The sequence below is a fragment of the Podarcis pityusensis genome (genome assembly GCF_964106645.2).
Source record: "Podarcis pityusensis genome assembly, chromosome: 13".
NCBI lineage: Eukaryota > Metazoa > Chordata > Lepidosauria > Squamata > Lacertidae > Podarcis > Podarcis pityusensis.
In genome coordinates this window covers 41,816,575-41,834,750 of record NC_138038.1, presented here as the reverse complement: position 1 = coordinate 41,834,750, position 18,176 = coordinate 41,816,575, and the positions used below count along the sequence as shown (strand labels likewise).

General features: G+C 45.5%; 2 protein-coding genes across 5 annotated transcripts; both read left to right on the top strand.

The window, feature by feature from the left end:
- The first annotated feature begins 2,772 nt into the window (after positions 1–2,772).
- On the top strand, positions 2,773–6,658 carry LOC308460279 (perforin-1-like). Its single transcript, XM_080976421.1, has 3 exons — positions 2,773–2,999; positions 3,226–3,820; positions 5,235–6,658. Exons 2-3 carry the CDS (start codon positions 3,258–3,260, stop codon positions 6,325–6,327), a joined length of 1,656 nt encoding a protein of 551 aa, XP_080832547.1. The 5' UTR covers positions 2,773–2,999; positions 3,226–3,257; the 3' UTR covers positions 6,328–6,658.
- A 4,268-nt stretch (positions 6,659–10,926) lies between these two features.
- LOC308460278 (perforin-1-like) lies at positions 10,927–17,355 on the top strand. Of its 4 annotated transcripts, none has more exons than XM_080976418.1 (3): positions 10,927–10,999; positions 12,733–13,347; positions 14,308–17,355. In XM_080976418.1, the coding sequence occupies exons 2-3, from the start codon at positions 12,779–12,781 to the stop codon at positions 15,401–15,403; spliced, it is 1,665 nt and encodes a 554-aa protein (XP_080832544.1). In that variant the 5' UTR covers positions 10,927–10,999; positions 12,733–12,778; the 3' UTR covers positions 15,404–17,355. The 4 variants fall into 4 exon arrangements, with proteins under 4 accessions (XP_080832544.1, XP_080832546.1, XP_080832545.1 ...); XM_080976420.1 differs by lacking the exon at positions 10,927–10,999 and adding an exon at positions 11,120–11,418; XM_080976419.1 differs by lacking the exon at positions 10,927–10,999 and adding an exon at positions 11,120–11,457.
- The last annotated feature ends 821 nt before the right edge of the window (positions 17,356–18,176 follow it).

The following is an 18,176-nucleotide window of genomic DNA, read 5'->3' as shown; positions in this document are numbered from 1 at the left end:
AGTCTGATTGGTCCTAGAACAATGCAGCAGTATGATTGGTTGGCAGGAACCACCCAAGTAGTGATGGGGGAAGGCAGGAATCCCCGGACCTTCGAGGCCCAGGACCCAGTGTACGCAAAGAATTTGGGGGCAGGCCCAGCATGGGTACCCGCCACAGTCACCAGGGTCACTGGCCCCGTGTCGTACGAGGTGCTAACAGATGGGGGGCAATGCTGGCACCACCACTGCGACCAGATACGGCGACGATTCCCGGGAGAAAACCAGGAGGAGGACAGGTCAGAGGAGTCCCAAGGGAACAGTGGGGCAGTGAGGCCCATAGAGCAGGAGGGGCCAGCAGGAGAGGCAGAACCAGTAAATACAGAGAGGACCCGTGAGGCCGAAAGGACACCGGAACCAGAACCACAACTGAGCAAGCCGGTTGCGTCAGACCAAACAGCCCCATCACAGCCGGCATCCTTGGAACATGAGCCAGAACCTGAACCCCGGACCAGGGAACACCCCAGGCCGCAACGCACACGTAGGCCGCCGGCGTACCTTGAGGACTATGAATGCGACCTCCCGGGCAGGACTGGAACTTAGAGGGGAGGGTTGTTATGTACTGAGTTGAATAGGATCCAAACTGCAGCAGTCTGATTGGTCCTAGAACAATAGGATCCAAAATGCAGCAGTATGATTGGTCCTAGAACAATGCAGCAGTATGATTGGTCGGCAGGAGCCACCCAATCCAGCTCCAGATAGAAGTGAATCCACAACCTGATTGGCTTACAGTAGAATTCCGGAATTAGCCAATCATGTGCAGCGCATTGTGTAAATAATGTATATAAGGCAGATACTTTGAGGGGACATTCATTCATTCCTCCTCACCACTATGAGCTGAATAAAGAGCATGAAATCACTTTGCGACTCTGAGTATATTTCAAATATCCTGGGTGAATGAGTGTTTTTACCTTTATTTTACCCCTTTAGAGGCTGTTGGAAGAGAAAGAGAGAGAAGCGGCTATCTTGTTGAGAGAAACATTTTGATCCAGAAATTTTTGTACCTTCATAGTGGAGGAGGAAAGTGGAAAGGCTCTTCAACTAAAGAACAATCCCAATGTCTCTGCCCAGTTTGCTCACATCCCTGTTTGTTCTGAGGAAATAGGGTTACCATACATCTGGAAAAGCTCAACAACTTGGCCAAAGAAAGCTCAACAACCGTTTTCACTTTTTGAAATAATGGCAACCATAGTCTCTCCACATAGACAACACTGGAACTTGTTAGATTCCTCACATCTCACCCTTTAAGTCCCTGAGGTAGGAGCAAACAGACACAGACAGGTGGAAGGCTTAAAGGAATCTCTTTGTAACCCCCCAACACAGACAGAACACCCTGGATGTTCAGATACCCACAATCCTAATAGCGGGTCAGTGTGTGGCAGTTTTTATTTTGCTGATTTTGGCTAAGGAAACAGAGCAACTGTGCATCAGCAGGGAACTGGAATGTGCCTTCCTGTCTTTTATTTTTTAAGCCAGGAATTTCTCTTTCATATTGTCCACAGAAACACATGACAAACCATAGGGCTGAGGCAGGCTGTGTGCTGTTTATGCAGTTTTATGAGCATGGCTGAAACAGAGCGGAATACATCTGACAATTATTTGTAAACAAATCTTTCAGGTTAAAAAGTCCAGCTGTGCAATGATTTCATTCTCGATTGTGATATAGGCTTCTAAATCAAATCACATTAGAAGCTGAGGTGGAAAAGGAGAACTTGCATCCGTGAGACTGCAGTCACAGGAAATGTCCTGCACAACATCCCAACCAATATTTGACTCAAACACATTACAGATGTTGATGGGACACACAAAATGGCCTCCATAGGAAATCACCCATGGACATGTCAATATGGAGGAAGGTGTTCTGGTCCAAAGCTATATATGGCCTTGGAAATCATAACCTGCACTTTTGAGTTCCTCCCAGAAACTTTGGGTAAAGGGTTCCCCTGACCATGGTTTTCACCTGAGTAGTCAGGTTCCAAGCCAGAATCAGCAGCATCCCTAGACTGTGAAACAACATTTTCAAAGGAAGTGCTCCTTTCAGCCCTGCCCTGTCAAATTTCCCCCATGAGGCTAGATCTGATAAGAATTTAGCCTGTGGAACCAAAAATGTTCCCCACGCCCTGGCATGGAGCATTGGCAGTGCCACTCTTTTTATGAGGCATATTAAAAAACAAACAAAAACAATGGCTTCTTTATAAGGAAGTTTCTCACAAAAAGATTTTTTTTCACACCAGGGGCCTCTCTCTATTTCAGTATGATTGTTTTTGATTTCTTAAATTTTAAACCCCAAAAGAGAAGAATTTGAAGTGGTCCTCTCAGACTTGCTAGCCCAAGGAATCTTTCCTAGTTACTGGGATCTGGTAAGGCAAACAAAGAATAACCCTTACAAAATCTTTTGTTTTGTTTTTTTAATGTGCAAAGGAAGGCGTTCTTGACTCCATGATTGTCACAGTCCTTCTTTCGAACCAGGAATGGCACACTGGAAGCATTAAATTGCTCCCAGATGCCTTTTGTGCAATAGTAGAATGGATAAGGGCAGGGTGCTGAGGGAGCTCAACATTGGGGTTCACCATTCTTCGTCATGTCTTTTACACACACACACACACACACACACACACACACACGTTTTCAGAGAAGCCACCAAGGAAACCCTTCCTCTCACCACCACATCCAGCCATTAACTCTCTCACTCCTTGTTGTCCAGAATTGGAAACGGCTAGAAAGGAGACAAGCAGCAAGGCAGAAGAATCTTATTTGTTGAGAATGTCCTGTTTGTTTAGAGGAGGAGGGGTGAGCAAATGTTCACATATCCAGTATTGGTTCATAGAGAATATGAAAGGTCGGTGGGAGAGGCTGGGAACTGAAAACAACAACAACATATGGGTAAGAACATGGGATAAAAGCCACTTGTAGTGCGGTGTAATACACTGAGAGGGAGAAGCAATTTGGAAAAGAAGGAACAGGTAAGGTTGCCACTATTATTATTATTAGTAGTATTAGTATTAGTATTACTGCTGCAGCTGCCGCTAATTCCACTACTGTTGCTGTTGCTGCTGTTTATGAATGAATGTATACCTCACCAAATACCCCTGATGAGACCCACAGGCTGAAAGTCCCTCATGAGCTGAACTGAAAAAGATGAAAAATGCCCACACGGTGCAAACAAGACCTCTCTGTTTTATTCCCTAGGGTAATTTACAAACTTTTCGATTGGAGCAGTCATGTCCAAACAGCACCTCTTCCTTGCAGCCTTCCTCCTCCTTCTCCTCCAACTTCCACCAACAACTCCCAGCCCCTGCCAAATATTCCACAGATCCATCTGCATGAAGCAGGACAGCTTTGTGCCCGGCCACAGCTTCATTGGCGAGGGGGTGGACATCACCTCACTGGAGAGAAAGGGAGCGTTTGTGGTGGACACCAGCCAATGGCAGGGCCCCAACGGGACGTGCATCCTCTGCCGGAATCCCTTGATGAAGGGGAAGCTGCAGAAACTCCCCTTGGCTGGCGTGGACTGGCGAGTACTTCATACGTGTCATCAGGATGTCAGCAGTTCCATTGAGAATTTGGATGTGGATGTCGCAAATTCAATGGCCAAGGAGGTGAAGAACGACTGGAAAGCAGAGCTGGGGTTAGGCACAGTGTTAAGCAAAGCAGGGCTGGAGCTGCCTAAGATGCGGGTGGCCCTTGCTGGATCTCACTCCCGGATGGCTATTTATGCACATGAGAAATCCCGCCAGGACAGCCATATTTTTGTGAGGCAAGAGGTCTCCTGTGCATACTACAGGTGAGCACCAGTACCCTACAGAGCCATAGTTGGCTGGTCAGAGTAAGTAATAAGATAAGAGCCAGTGTGGTGTAGTGGTTAAGAGCGGTAAGACTCGTAATCTGGTGAACCGGGTTCGCGTCTCCGCTCCTCCACATGCAGCTGCTGGCTCACCTTGGGCTTGTCCCACTTCTCTGAAGTCTCTCAGCCTCACTCACCTCACAGAGTGTTTGTTGTGGGGGAGGAAGGGAAAGGAGAATGTTAGCCACCTTGAGACTCCTTAGGGTAGTGATAAAGCGGGATATCAAATCCAAACTCTTCTATAGGGGTCCTTGATAGAGACAGCCCGTTTCATTGAAGCACAATATGCTGTAAAGTTACCAACATTTGACAGCAGAAAATTGATACATGTGTTTTAGGTAAAATCAGTGTTTTTGTGCTTCTCGTTTTCTGAGTTGCAAGAATTTCAAGGAAGCCTTTACGAGGGGAAGAAGTATCTTTGGGAGGAGCAAGAACACCTGACTTCCCCCAAAGTAGCCAGGGAACTGTAGTTTCCCCCTCACAAAGCTACAATTCCCAGCACCCTTAATAAATAACAAATTCCAGGATTGTTCAGGATGAAACTCTGAATTGGCAAATATATGTTTTGTTCTAATATGGGGAAATTGAAATGCTTAATAGATATGTTTTGTTCTAATATGGGGAAATTGAAATGCTTAATAGATTAATTTCAAGGCCAGCAATGGCATAAAAACCATATAAATTTTCACAAAGGGGAGAGATTGCTCGCTTGGGATTCGACAACATTACAATGATGTCATTAGCAAATGAACCTATGGAATGTTCTACTCCCAGAATGCATACCCCCTTGATATTAGAAGTGGATCTAATTCTTTTATCCAGAGTTTCTATGACAAATGCAAATAGCACTGGGAACAAACGATGCCCTGACTTCTCTTAAAGTAGAGAACCCATTTGTGACTGTTTCTGATGACAACCCCAAGTATGGTTGGCCAATTAAGTATAAAATTGTTTCCTGAAATAAAAAATAATAATTAAAACAACATTTCCAGAAACACCCATTACACACTGTCAAACTGTGAATGTGTCTAGAGAGATAAATAATTTCCAAATTCTTTATCTTTACCCTTTGGATCACGTCAACAATGTTCCGTCTAGGAATAAAGCCTGTCTGATCAGTAGATATAAATAAACTAATATGTGCATTTTATCCTGCAAACTATAACTGCCAATAACAATTTATTAGGCTGCGTCCCTGACCATTGGCCATGCTGGCTTGGGCTGATGGGAGCTAGAATAAAAAAAAATATGGACCCCTCAGGCTTCTCTTCTGTCATACAGATGGAAGTATGTGGTTGTGGATAACACTATTTATCTTTGCTTATTCTGCTCCTCCTTTTTTCTTCTTGAGCAGGCTGAGACTCCGCCATAGACGCTCACTCCTAGCCTCCCATTTCTCCCGCGCTCTGGCAAGTCTGCCAAGGAGGAATAACTCTGAGGAATACCAGCATTTTATTGACATCTATGGCACCCACTACATCAGCAATGTGCAGGTGGGCGGGCGATTGCGCCACCTGCTGGCTGTGCAGACATGCAAGATGGCCCTGTGGGGGATTACCGCTTCCAGCTTTGAGAGCTGTTTGGGCTGGGAGGTTTCTCTGGGACACAAGTGGTTATTCGGGTCCGCTTCCCTGAGTTCTAAGTGTGAAGATCTCCGGAGGACTTACACTCGTGGAATCTTCCACGATGCTTACGCCAAGCAGCGCACTGAAATTGTGGGAGGAGAGAAGCGAGCAGAGATTCTCTTCTCTAAACCTGGAGCCCAGAACTTCTCTGCATGGATGGAGAGTGCAAAAACAAAGCCTGGGCTGGTTTCCTATTCTCTCCTACCCTTGCACACCTTGTTGAACCAGAGAGACCCAAGGAGGGATTTGCTGAAGCAATCCATTGTGAACTATATAAACCAGAGAGCCCTGAAGAGGAACTGTTCACAACCGTGTCCACGCTGGAGCTCTCAGAGCTCAGATGAGGAATGCACCTGCCGCTGTCATCACGGCAGCTTCCACAGCAATATGTGCTGTGCCTGGGAGCGGGGCAGAGCACATCTCAAATTTATTGTGCACAGAGGATACAACCTTAGGGGTAACTGGTTAGGTATCACTGATGGTTATGTCAAAATTTTCTTCCACGGTCAGGAAAGGAGGACCATCGTCATCCCACATAACAATAACCCCTGGTGGACTGAACCTATTGATTTTGGGGCTGTCACACTGTCAGGCCACGACGTCTTTGAGGTGCAGCTCTGGAACAAAAACCTGTGGGGCGATCGTATTTTAGGCCACTGTGGCCATAACCTGCAGGCTGGAGCTGGTACTGTCTGGCACAAATGTCCTGCAACACATGGGCACTTTGATTATTATTACACGCTGGTTTGTGGTCACACATTGAGTGGCTCTTCCTGTCATAATTACGTCCCCTTACGGCTGCCCACTTCTTATTTCAATTAGTTTCCTCCCCAACCATCCTTTTCCATATGTTTCAGGACCTTATGCTGAAGAAGTAGGCAGGTTCATTGAAAAAATCAGCCAAAGTTACTTAACAGCTACCCTATCTGCATTTAATAGCTGCTTACTGCAATCTGTGGTGAAGATGAACAACAGTAAATATGTGTATAGTTTTGTTTTGTTTTACAATTTAAAATACTCATTTTACATTCTTAAGATATCAATGATTTCCCTTCTTCTCTTTCCATGGTTCACTATACATATCATAAATCCCTGCATATTTTACAACAACTATACCATTCAGTATTGCATTATTGCATCCATCAAAACTTGTTTTCACTATTGAATTTATCTTAATGCTGCCAGCATTTTCAGCTGTACACAATTATTTTCCATATATTCAATAAACGTTTTCCAATCTTCTATAAACGTATGTTCTTCTTGTTCTCTTATTCCATATGTTAAGTCTGCAAGCTGCGCATAAACTGTCAACTTAAGTTGCCATTCTTCTTTAATTGGAACCTTGCTCGTTTTCCATTTGGGGGCTAACAAAACACAAGCCGCAGTAGTAGCATACATAAACAACCTTTTTTGACACCTGGGAATTTCAGTTTGAATTATTCCCAACAGAAAGGAACAGTAAATATCGCCTTTAATTTATCATGGTTACAAAAGTGCTTAAGATAGAGTGCATTAAGGATTTTTGAAAAACTGATTCAAGAACAGAAGCAAATATGGACCTCATGCAATATGCAAGAATGAATAGTGGTGGACAGATGGCAAGGAGGGCAGAACCCCTTAACCTCTGTGTGATTTGAGCAAAACATTTCTGGGCTGAACTCATGATTTCTGGATATCATGAGCTCTAGGCACGTCTAGCACAAATCTCCAGTTTCAAACCCCAAGCTAAAATTCTGATAGTTACATGGGATACAATGGGGACAATGGTTCCCCTAATCAAACAGGATTAAGATTCTTCTGCTTTATTACTTGCCTCCTTTACAGCGGTTTCCAATTCTGGAAAACAAGGTTTGAATTATAAGTGAGTCACAAAGGCTGAATGTGGTGGTAAGGGGAGGAAGGGCTTCCTTGGCAGCTTCTCTGACAACATTGTGTGTGTGTGTGTGTGTGTGTGTGTGTGTGTGTAAGACAAGACAAAGAGTGGTGAACCCCAATGTTGAGCCCTGTCAGCCCCCTATCCTTACCCGTTCTACTTTGCAAACACTAAAGGCATCTGGGTGCAACTTACCCATTCTGCCATCCCCAGTTTGGAACAAGGACTGCTAAAATCATAGCGTCAAGAAGGCCTTCCTTTCCGCATTTTTTCCAAAATGGATTTTGGGCAGTTTGTTCTTTGTTCTCCGTAGCAGAGCTCAGTGGCAAGGACAGAGACTTGCCAAGTTGGCAAGCCTGAGAGGACCTCTTCCAACCCTTTTCTTTTTGGGTTTGAAAATTACAGTCAAACCAGGAAAACAGGAACAATCATACAGGGATAAAGGCCCCCAGAAGGAAGAAAAGTAATTGTTTGTTTATGTGAGGAATTCCTTATAAAGAAGTCATTGTTAAAAAATTAAAATCTGGAGGCGGCCTCATAAAAACAGTTGCAATGTGAATGCTCCATGCCAGGGGTGAAGGGCCTTTTGGCTCTGCAGATGTTTATCAGTTTGAGCCTCACAGGCCAAATTTGATAGGTGGACAGGGTTATGTTGCTGAATCTGGCTTTGAACCTGAATATGTAGGGGACAGCCATGGTCAGGAGAGCCCTTCACCCAAATGAGGATGGTTCAAGAGTTACATCTGTTCCTTGAGAATATAGTTCTGGTCACGGTGACACATGCCTTAATTTCTGGGAGGAACTCAGAAGTGCTGGTTCTGATTTCCAAGGCAATATATGGCTTTGGACCAGGATACCTAAAGAAGCAGCTTCATCCATACAGACATGGTCCAGGAATGGTGATTTCCTATGGAAGCTGTTTTGGGTGTCCCACCAACATCTGAGGTGGGATGTAGCAAAGGGCAAATCCTGTGACTGCACTCTCTCTGATGCAAGTGCTCCTTTTCCCCTTTAGCTTCTAATGTGATTAGATTTAGAAGCTTTTATCAAAATCCACAATAAAGTCATTGCATAGCTGGGCTTTTTAGCCAAAAGGTTTGTTTACAAATAATTGCTGAGCATATTCAGCTCTTTTTCAGCTCTGTTCACAACACAGCCTGCTTCAGCAGGTTTGTCATGTGTTTCTCTGGATATGAAACGAAAATTCCTGGCTTAAATAATAAAGGACAAGGGAAAACATTCCAGTTCTCTGCTGTTTCACAACTGCTCTGTTTTCTTAGCTGAAACCACCAAAATGAAATATTGCTACAGTGTGTGAGAGAGTGAGGGACACACACACACACACACACACACACACACACACACACACACACACAGAATGTCTTTATCAGAACATCCAGTGTTTTTTTCTCCATTTTGAGGGGTTACAAAAAACAAAGCACTTTCCTCAAACCTTCAGGTCATCTCTGCCAGGTCCTCCCTCTAGAGACTTAAGGGGTGAGATGTGTGGTGAGGAATCTAATAAGTTCTGATATTGTTTATGTTGAGAGGTTGGACAGTTCTCAAAAGAGACAACTGGGTAGAGGTATGGGAATAATCTCCTAGCTGAGAAGTTTCCCCACTTTCCCCCTCCACTATGAAGGTGCTAGAATTTCAGGATCAAAAAGTTTTTCACCCTAGGGGCAGGTGGTTGTTGTTATCGGCATCCATCTGTCTTAAGAGACAATGGAGTGTGCTTCCGGGGGTGAAGTCAAACTGCTGTGTTAGCAGCACTGAAGTGATATTCAATAGTGTGCAAGCCTGGGCAGTGTGTATGTCCAGATGACAGGGCTCCACTCTCGGCCTTGCTGATATGGTCCAAAGAAAAGCAGAGCAACATATAGAGGCTCCTATTTGTGGAAACATTTAAAAGGGCAGTTGGCACTTCTGAATTGCTGCCATTTGAAATAAATAATTACTGTATTTTTTGCACCATAACACTCACTTTTTTCCTCCTAGAAAGTAAGGGGAAATCTCTGTGCGTGTTATGGAGCGAATGCCTGCGGGTGGCGGGGGGGGGGATCTGCTGCAGTCGTGAGCAGAGGATCCATGGTTCCCCTTCCTTCCCTCCTCCGTGGTTACAAAGCATGGATCCACATGGATCCTCAGGATTTTTGCATTGGGCTACTCCAAACTCACTGTCAGATCACATGTCTGTGGCCATAGCATGAACCACAAAAATCATATATCCACTATTTCATTTAGAATATTTTTTTTCTTGTTTTCCTCCTCTAAAAACTATGTGCGTGTTATGGTCTGGTGCGTGTTATAGAGCGAAAAATACGGTACCTCATGAGTCCATAAGGGGTTTGAAGGACTCCCCTAGAATATAGATTTGAATTACTCTGCAGGATGAAACTACAATATTTGTTTCTAGCTTCTCCCTTCACTCTTGAAAAGACACATTTCAATTCATTGGCTTAAGAAACTCCTGGAATATGCTCAGTAGAGGTTAGCTGTCCGTATATGTGTAACCTAGCTATGGCTTGCACATGAGAGCAGATACAACCTCCTTGGAGAAGCCCACATTTTACCACTGGATCAAATCAAACAGGGACTGTGCCTGGGGGCGGGGCAAAGCACACCTCAAATTTATTGTGCACAGAGGATACGACCTTAGGGGTGACATCTTCAGTGGCACCGATGGCTATGTCAAAATTTTCTTCCAAGGTCAAGAAAGGAGGGCCAGGCTCATTGTAGATAATGGCAACCCTTGGTAGTCTGAAGCCCTGGATTTGGGACTTTAATGCTGACAGGCTACAATGAGGTCAAGCTAGAGGTCTGGGACAAAGATAGCTGGTACGATAAGCTTAGCATCCAACCTGAGTCCCTCTCTTCACCATGGAATTATATATTTTTTAGTTTGCATTGCATGCAGAACAGGTGGGGTCTCTCTGACCTGTGGGTCAAATGTGAGTCACCAGGGGTTCAAATTTGGTCTGCAGGGCCATTCCCCCAAAACCATACACAGCCGTCCCACTATATACTGTATATGTGATATCAGTATGGGGCAGACAGAGCACTGCAGACAGAGATGTGGCTGCCAATGCATAATCAGGAGCCTTACATTAGGCTCCTTATCATGCATGCTGTGGGATTGATGGGTGGTTGAGCGAAGGTCAGCAGAAAGCAGGCTTTGGCGATGCAGCTATGCATTGTGTTTTGAAGTCCCGACTTTGGGACTTCAAGGCGCCCAATCACTTGACAGCATTGTGGCGACTGGCAGACTTGCCCACTTGTCATATTTGGGCCATGAGGCTAGCTGTGATAAGGATAAATAAAGATATGGCCTCTTGGAGCCAAATGGCTTCTCCACTTCCTGGCACCATTGCATCTCTTTTTATGAGGTCCCCTCCAGACATTTTGGGTTTTGCTTTTTTTAAAAAAAAATTGGCTTCCTTATAAAGATTTTCCTCACAAAAATAAACAGTCCCTTTTCCCCAGTAGTGGCCGCTCACTATCCTGGCATGATTGTTCCTGTTTTGTCTTAAATTTTAAACCTCAAATAGACAAGATTTTAAAGCTGTTCTCTCAGGCTCACCCATGTAGAAAACTTCTCCTTTCCACTGGACTCTGTCAAAGGTAAGAAAGAACCACCCTTCCAAACTCTCTTGTTTTTTTTAATGTGCAAAAGCTTTGTGACTGTAGCAATCCTTGAATGACAGGCTGGAAACATTAAATCACACCCGGAAGAGGCCTTTAGTGTTTGCAGAAGTGGGACAGACGAAAATATGGGGTGTTAAGAGGGTTTGAGATTGGGGTTCACCCTTCTTCTTCTTCTTCTTCTTCTCCTCCTCCTCCTCCTCCTTCTCTCTCTCTCACACACAAACCACTTTTCAGGAAAGCCGCCAGGAAACCCCTCCCTCTCACACAGACACAGGAACACACAACACACGGGCCTTTGTTATTTTCCTATAATCCAAGACATGTGTGCCAGAATTGGAAGCAGCTGCAAAAGAAGAGAGCGGGAAGACCAAAGAAGCATCCTATTTGCTAAGAACGTGATTGGAAACTGTCCTGTTTGTTTTGGGGGCAGAGGGGTGAGTGAGTTTATACCCGTCCAATCTCTGTTTAGCAAGAATATGAAAGAGAAAGTAGGTCAGTGGGAGAGGGAGGGAATTGGAAAAATAGCCTGCGGGTGGGAACAGCGATGGAAAGACAATTTGTTGTAGCGCCATGTAATATACACTGAGAGGGCAAAGCAGTTTGGAAATGACAGAACGGGTAAGGTTTGCCACTGCATTCATATATTTTTTATTATGAATGAGTCTATATTGCACCATATACCCTTAATTAAACCCACAGGCTGGAAGCCCCCCCCCCCCAATGAATATCATGCAGAGTATATTTGGGTTTACATTGAATTGATGTTCTGCATTCCCAAGATGCAAAGATATGTAACACTTAAAGCTTTACTCCTTGTTGCAACTCTATGGCATAGGAAGTGACATCTGTTGGGTTTCTGCCCGTCACCAAGCTATTAAAGATAGAGGGCGGGATAGGCGATGGTGCCAGGTCAGGAAGAGCTTCTGGTACCCAGGTGGTACATGCCTGTTTTTAGATTGCAGTCGGAACGTCCATGCTTAGTTCCAGGGCTTCCTCTTAATGTTTACGTTTCTGCTGTACGTTTGGTGGCCTCCTCAACCATGAAGTTCACTGGGTGGCCAGTCCTTGGGCAAGTTGCTGAACTAATTCCTAATGAGGGAATAGCCCATGTGGTGCTCTTCAGACATTGCTAGACTACAGCCACATCCCTGACCCTTGACGGTGCTGGCTGGGGCTAAAGGGAATTGCGAGTCCAGCAACATCTGAAGAGCACTATGCTGGTCACCCATGCCCTTAGACCACTGTGGATAAGCTGTGGCCCTCCAGGTTCCCATCATCCCTAGCCATTGCAGCATGCTTGTTGGAGCTAATGGGAGCTGTCGTGAACCAAAGTGTAGGGCCAAAGGTTCTCCACACTGGGCCTCAGATACATTAGCAATGGCCATGGGTTGCGGGGGGGGGGGAGACCTACTTGGCATGTATAATGTCCCAGGCTCACCTGCTGGTAGTTCCAGTTCAGAAGGATCAGGTAGGAACAGGTGATGTGAAACACCCTCTGCATGAGACCCTGGAGAGCTTCTGCCTGAGTGGACAGTCTTGGGTTAGATAGACAAATAGTGTGACTTGGTAAAACACAGCTCCCTGACGCCCAGCACGATGAGATAAAAGTTCATTTAAGCAAGGCTGAGTGTTTTGTTTGAAAAGAGGGGCTCACAGATGTGGAAAATTCCTAGACAGTGCAAAGAAGCCCTCTCTGTTTTGTTCCGCAGGGTTATTTACAAGCCTCCTGGAGTGAAGGATCCCACCAGAGCAATCATGTCCCAACAGCACCTCTTCCTAGCAGCCCTCCTCCCATTTCTCTTCCTACTTCCACCAGCAACTTCCAGCCACTGCCAGACGTTCCACAGATCCATCTGCATGAAGCAGGACACCTTTGTGCCTGGCCATAACTATATTGGTGAGGGGGTGGACATCACCTCACTGGAGAGAAAGGGAGCGTATGTGGTGGACACCGGCCGATGGCAAGGCCCCAACGGGACGTGCAAACTCTGCCGCAATCCCTTGATGAACGGGCATCTGCAGAAAGTCCCCTTGGCTGGCGTGGACTGGCAGGTGGTCCGCTCGTGCCATCGGCAAGTCAGCAGCTCCGTGGAGAATTTGGATGTGGATGTCGCCAACGCGATGGCCACGGAGGTGAAGAATGACTGGAAAGTAGACCTGGGTTTGGAGATGGAGACGAACAATGACAGGGAAGAAGACCCGCTGCCCAAGGCCCGCGTGGCTTTTGCTGGGTCTCGATCCCGGATGGCTATTTATGCGCATGAAAAATCCCGTCAGGACAGTTACAGCTTTGTGAGGCAAGAGATTTCCTGCGCGTACTACAGGTGAGCACCAGTAGCCCTCTCAAGAGGGACTTGCGTAGTCTGGTACAGCAACTGCCCTGGTTGACAGTTCGTTTCTGGGCCCAATTTAAGGTGTTCACATTAGCGTTTAAAGTTCTAAGAGATTCAGGACCTAAGTACCTGAAAGACTGCCTCCTTCCCCATAGACACCCTCTGGTGTTATGAGCAGCAGAGGGGACCCTCTTGGTTTCTCCGCCACTCTCACAAGCATGGCCTAGGAGAAAACATTCTCTGTGACAGCTCCTATGCTGTGGAATCCCTCCCCACAGAGGTGGGTCTGGCATCTTCATAATTCAGCTTTCAGTGAATGCTGAAGACACACCTCTTTACCCTGCCATTCATTCATTCATTCATTTTTTTTCAGTTTTATACATTTCAATGATTTTACAATCAGTTTAACGTTTCAAAACTCGACTTCCTTCCCCCTCTTCTGCGGTTCCTATATATATATATATACTGTATATATTTCTGCATATTCCAAATTAACTCAATTTACTCATTTATTCGTCTACTTTAAATATATACCCTTATAAAACTGCAGGTTATTACAATAATCCTGCCAATGTTCTTATCTGTTTACAGTTTATTTGTAAATATTCCATAAACCATTTTCATTCTGTTATAAAAAGGTTACCTTGATTTCTTATTTTTCCAGCAAGTTTCACCATTTCTGCATATTCCATAAGTTTTGGGATCCATTTTTCTTTCGCTGGGACTTCTTTTTCTTCTTTCCCTGCCTTTTGACACTTGCTGTGTACATTTTTAGGACCCACCATGTTTCTGTGATTGTTAAGTTGTTTTATACATCATGTTTTAATTTTAACCATTCCAGGATGAAGAGCAGACAATAAAATAATAACAATCTTTGCTCCTTCAGTACAGAATGCTATAAACTTGCTATAAACTTTGCTTACAAGCTCCACTTTTTCTCTGCCTGTGCAGACTGAGACTCCTCCAGAGACCCTCACTGCTGGCTTCCCACTTCTCCCGCGCTGTGGCCAGGCTGCCAAGGAATAACAACTCTGAGGAATACCAGCATTTTATCAACATCTACGGCACCCACTACATCAGCCATGTGCAACTGGGTGGGCGACTGCGCCACCTGCTGGCTGTGCAAACGTGCAAGATGGCCTTGTGGGGGATTACCGCTTCCACCATCCAGCGCTGCTTGAACTGGGGGGCTTCTCTAGGAGTTGACTGGCTGTTCGGCTCCGCTTCCCTGAGCTCCAAGTGTGAAGATCTCAAGAGGGCCTACTCCCGTGGAATCCTCGAGGACGCTGATGCCAAGCAGCACATCGAAGTTGTGGGAGGAGATAAGCTGGTGGAGATGCTCTTCTCCAAAGGTGGAGAAGCCCAACTCTTCTCCGCATGGATGGAGAGTGCAAAAACAAAGCCTGGGATGGTTTCCTACTCCCTTCTACCCTTACACACCTTGTTGAACCAAAGAGACCCAAGGAGGGATTTGCTGAAGCAAGCCATTGTGGGTCATATCAACCAGAGAGCCCTCAAGAGGGACTGTCCACAACAGTGTCCACGCTGGAGCTCCCAGAGCTCAGGTGAGCAATGCACCTGCCTGTGTCAGCAGGACGGCCTCAACAACGATATGTGCTGTGCCTGGCAGCGAGGCAGGGCCCGCCTCACGTTTGTTGTGGTCAACGGATCCAAGCTTTGGGGCGACCACTTCACGGCCACCGATGCTTATGTCAGGATTTTCTTCCAAGGTCAAGAAATGAGAACCAGCGTCGTCAGAAACGACAACAACCCTCAGTGGTCAGAAACCCTGGACTTTGGGACAGTCACATTGGCAGACCACAATTCTTTTGAGGTTCAGCTCTGGGACAAAGACGTCTGGCGGGATGACCTTCTGCAGGGCTGTTTCCACCGGTTGGAGGCCGGGGCTGGGACTATCCGGCACAGATGTTATGCGCCTCATGGATACGTCGAGTATTATTACTTGCTGGAATGTGGCCGCACGTTGGGTGGCCCTAGCTGTCAAAATTATGTCCCCCTACGACTGCCAACTTCTCATTTCAACTAGTCACCCCCTGCTAATTCAGTGCTTTTTCCTTGTTCCATTCATTTCAGGACGGTGGGATTTGTAGTCCAACAACGGCCAGAAGGCCACAGGTTCCCCCACCACTGAAGGGCAGAGTTGAGACAGACTCTATTGAGACAGATTCAGAAGGAATCTGGCAGATCTGGGGCCTAGTTGGTCCACATTGTTATAAACATACAAAGCATCTTTATGCAGAGTGAGACCACTTGTTTGTCTGGCCTTATACTCTGCCTGGTAGAGGCCAGGCTCTCAGGATCCCTCACGCAGAGATCATCTCTAAGACTGTTTCCTATCTCTGCTGTTTTCCTGTAGCTATGAGTCAGTGTCTGGAGATTCCCAGCCCCACAAGAGTGGGTGAATCACCAGTTTCTTTCTCTCCAGCTCCTGCGTTACAAATGCATATTTGTGTTTACACATGCGTTGCTTTTATGCTCCTCACCCTGCAAAATCTTCCATGGATTACAGACATTCCGGATTAGAAATTTGGTATTTTGAAAAAATAAATATGTTGCAAGGGAGCAGATATAATGGGCTTTATTCATTATAGTGGTGATGAAAATACTACCTTCTGCGGGACACGATAAAGGCCCACAGCAAACTCCCTAGACAAACCTGTCTATCTCACCTCTCTTGATACAAATGCCCAGTAACAAAAGTGAATTTGTTTTTAGACCTGTAGAGGAAGAGGTGGAATTCCACACCACAGGCTCAGCTGGGTCCAGTTGCTCCTCTTCTGGAACAATTTGCTCCCAAGAGACGTAGCTATGGCTTTTAAAAGAGGCTTTGAAAGAGGATCAGATAGATTCATGGAGGTGAAGGTTATCAATGGCTATTAGGCATGATGGCTAGATTCTACCTCCACTGTCAGAGGTGGGAAGAATAGTTTGGAAGAAGAAGAATTTGGATTTGATATCCTGCTTTATCACTACCCGAAGGAGTCTCAAAGCAGCTAACATTCTCCTTTCCCTTCCTCCTCCACATCAAACACTCTGTGAGGTGAGTCAGGCTGAGAGACTTCAGAGAAGTGTCACCCAGCAGCTGCATGTGGAGCCCAAGGTCACCCAGCAGCTGCATGTGGAGGAGCAGGGAATTGAACCCAGTTCACCAGATTACAAATCTACCGCTCTTAACCACTACACCACACTCAACAGTGCTGTTGAGCTCAGGACCTGCTTCCGGCCTTCCCCCGGCATGGTTTATGGTGTTTTATGGGCTTTTCTTTGTGCCTTGTGTCCTTAGCAATCATCTTAGTGGTTTCCCCACCTGTAATTGGGATGTTTTGGTAAGCACCGTATGGGACCCCAGATAAGCACGCCTAGTACCCCTGGAATTTTGCACTGCTCAAAGACTGGGGTGCTGTGTAATAATACAAAAGGAAAAGAGGTCTGTAAGAGAGGGTGGGAATTGGGGGGGAGGAGCAGTTTGCAAGTGACAATGATCAGAGTAGGGAAAGAGATGAGTACCCTCAGTTGAGATTTCCTTCTTCTTTGCAGCATATTATGTTATAAAGTCACCAGCATTTTACAGATGTTTTACAGCATTTTACAAGCTGTCTGAGGACAAACGCCGGCTCCCTCGGCTAGTAAAGCGAGATGAGCGGCGCCACCCCAGAGTCGTCCACGACTGGACTTAACGGTCAGGGGTCCCTTTACCTTTACCTTTTACACATGTTCTAGTGCTTCTTTTATGATTGGACGTAAAAGGAAGTTGTTGGGAAAATAAAGTGATGAAGTGTTCCACTCCCCGAATGCCTACTGGATAAATACAATCTAATTTTATTCTCCAAAGTTTCAGTGATCAATGCAAATAGCAGTGGGAACAAAGGATGTCCTACTTAGGTCCTGTCTTAAGATGTGCACTCAGGTAAGAGAATCCATTTGTGGCTGTTGTTGCAGACAACACCAAGATCAATTAAAGATAAAATCATTTCTAAATATAGATGTGTGTGTGTGTTTTTTTAAAAAAACATTTTCAGAAACACCCACTCCACATAGTCAAAATCTCTGAATGTGTCTCGAGAGAGAATTCCCCCCCCAGTCAGATTCTGTGTCACATTGAGTGCCCTTTGGATCAAGTCAACCATGTTTTGTCCAGGAATAAAGCTTGTCTGATCAGTAGATATAAACCAACCAATACAGTGGTACCTCGGGTTACATACGCTTCAGGTTACATACGCTTCAAGTTACAGACTCTGCTAACCCAGAAATATTACCTCAGGTTAAGAACTTTGCTTCAGGATGAAAACAGAAATCGTGCAGTGGCGGCGCGGCAGGCCCCATTAGCTAAAGTGGTGCTTCATGTTAAGAACTGTTTCAGGTTAAGAACACACCTCCAGAACAAATTAAGTACTTAACCCGAGGTACCACTGTATGTACATTTAAGCTGAAAACTATAACTGGCAATAATAATTTGTTAGGCTGCATCCCAGGCCAGTGGCCATGCTGGCTGGAGCTGATGAGAATCATCATCATAATTAAACAATTGTACTTAACATGCCAGTCCCCCACTATATATGTGATGTTGATCTATGGGACAGGTAGAGACACGACTGCCAGTGCATAATCGGGAACATTATAGTATGCTCCTGATTATGCAGAGGCAAGAGAAAGCAGGTGTTGGGTCCACAGCCCATCAGTTGAGCTAAGGTCAGTGGAAAGCAGGCTTTGGCGGTATCGCTCTACATGGCGCTTTGACGTCCCAACATGCCCAATCACCTGACATCATTGTGGTGACTGACAGATGGGTGTCCCCGCTC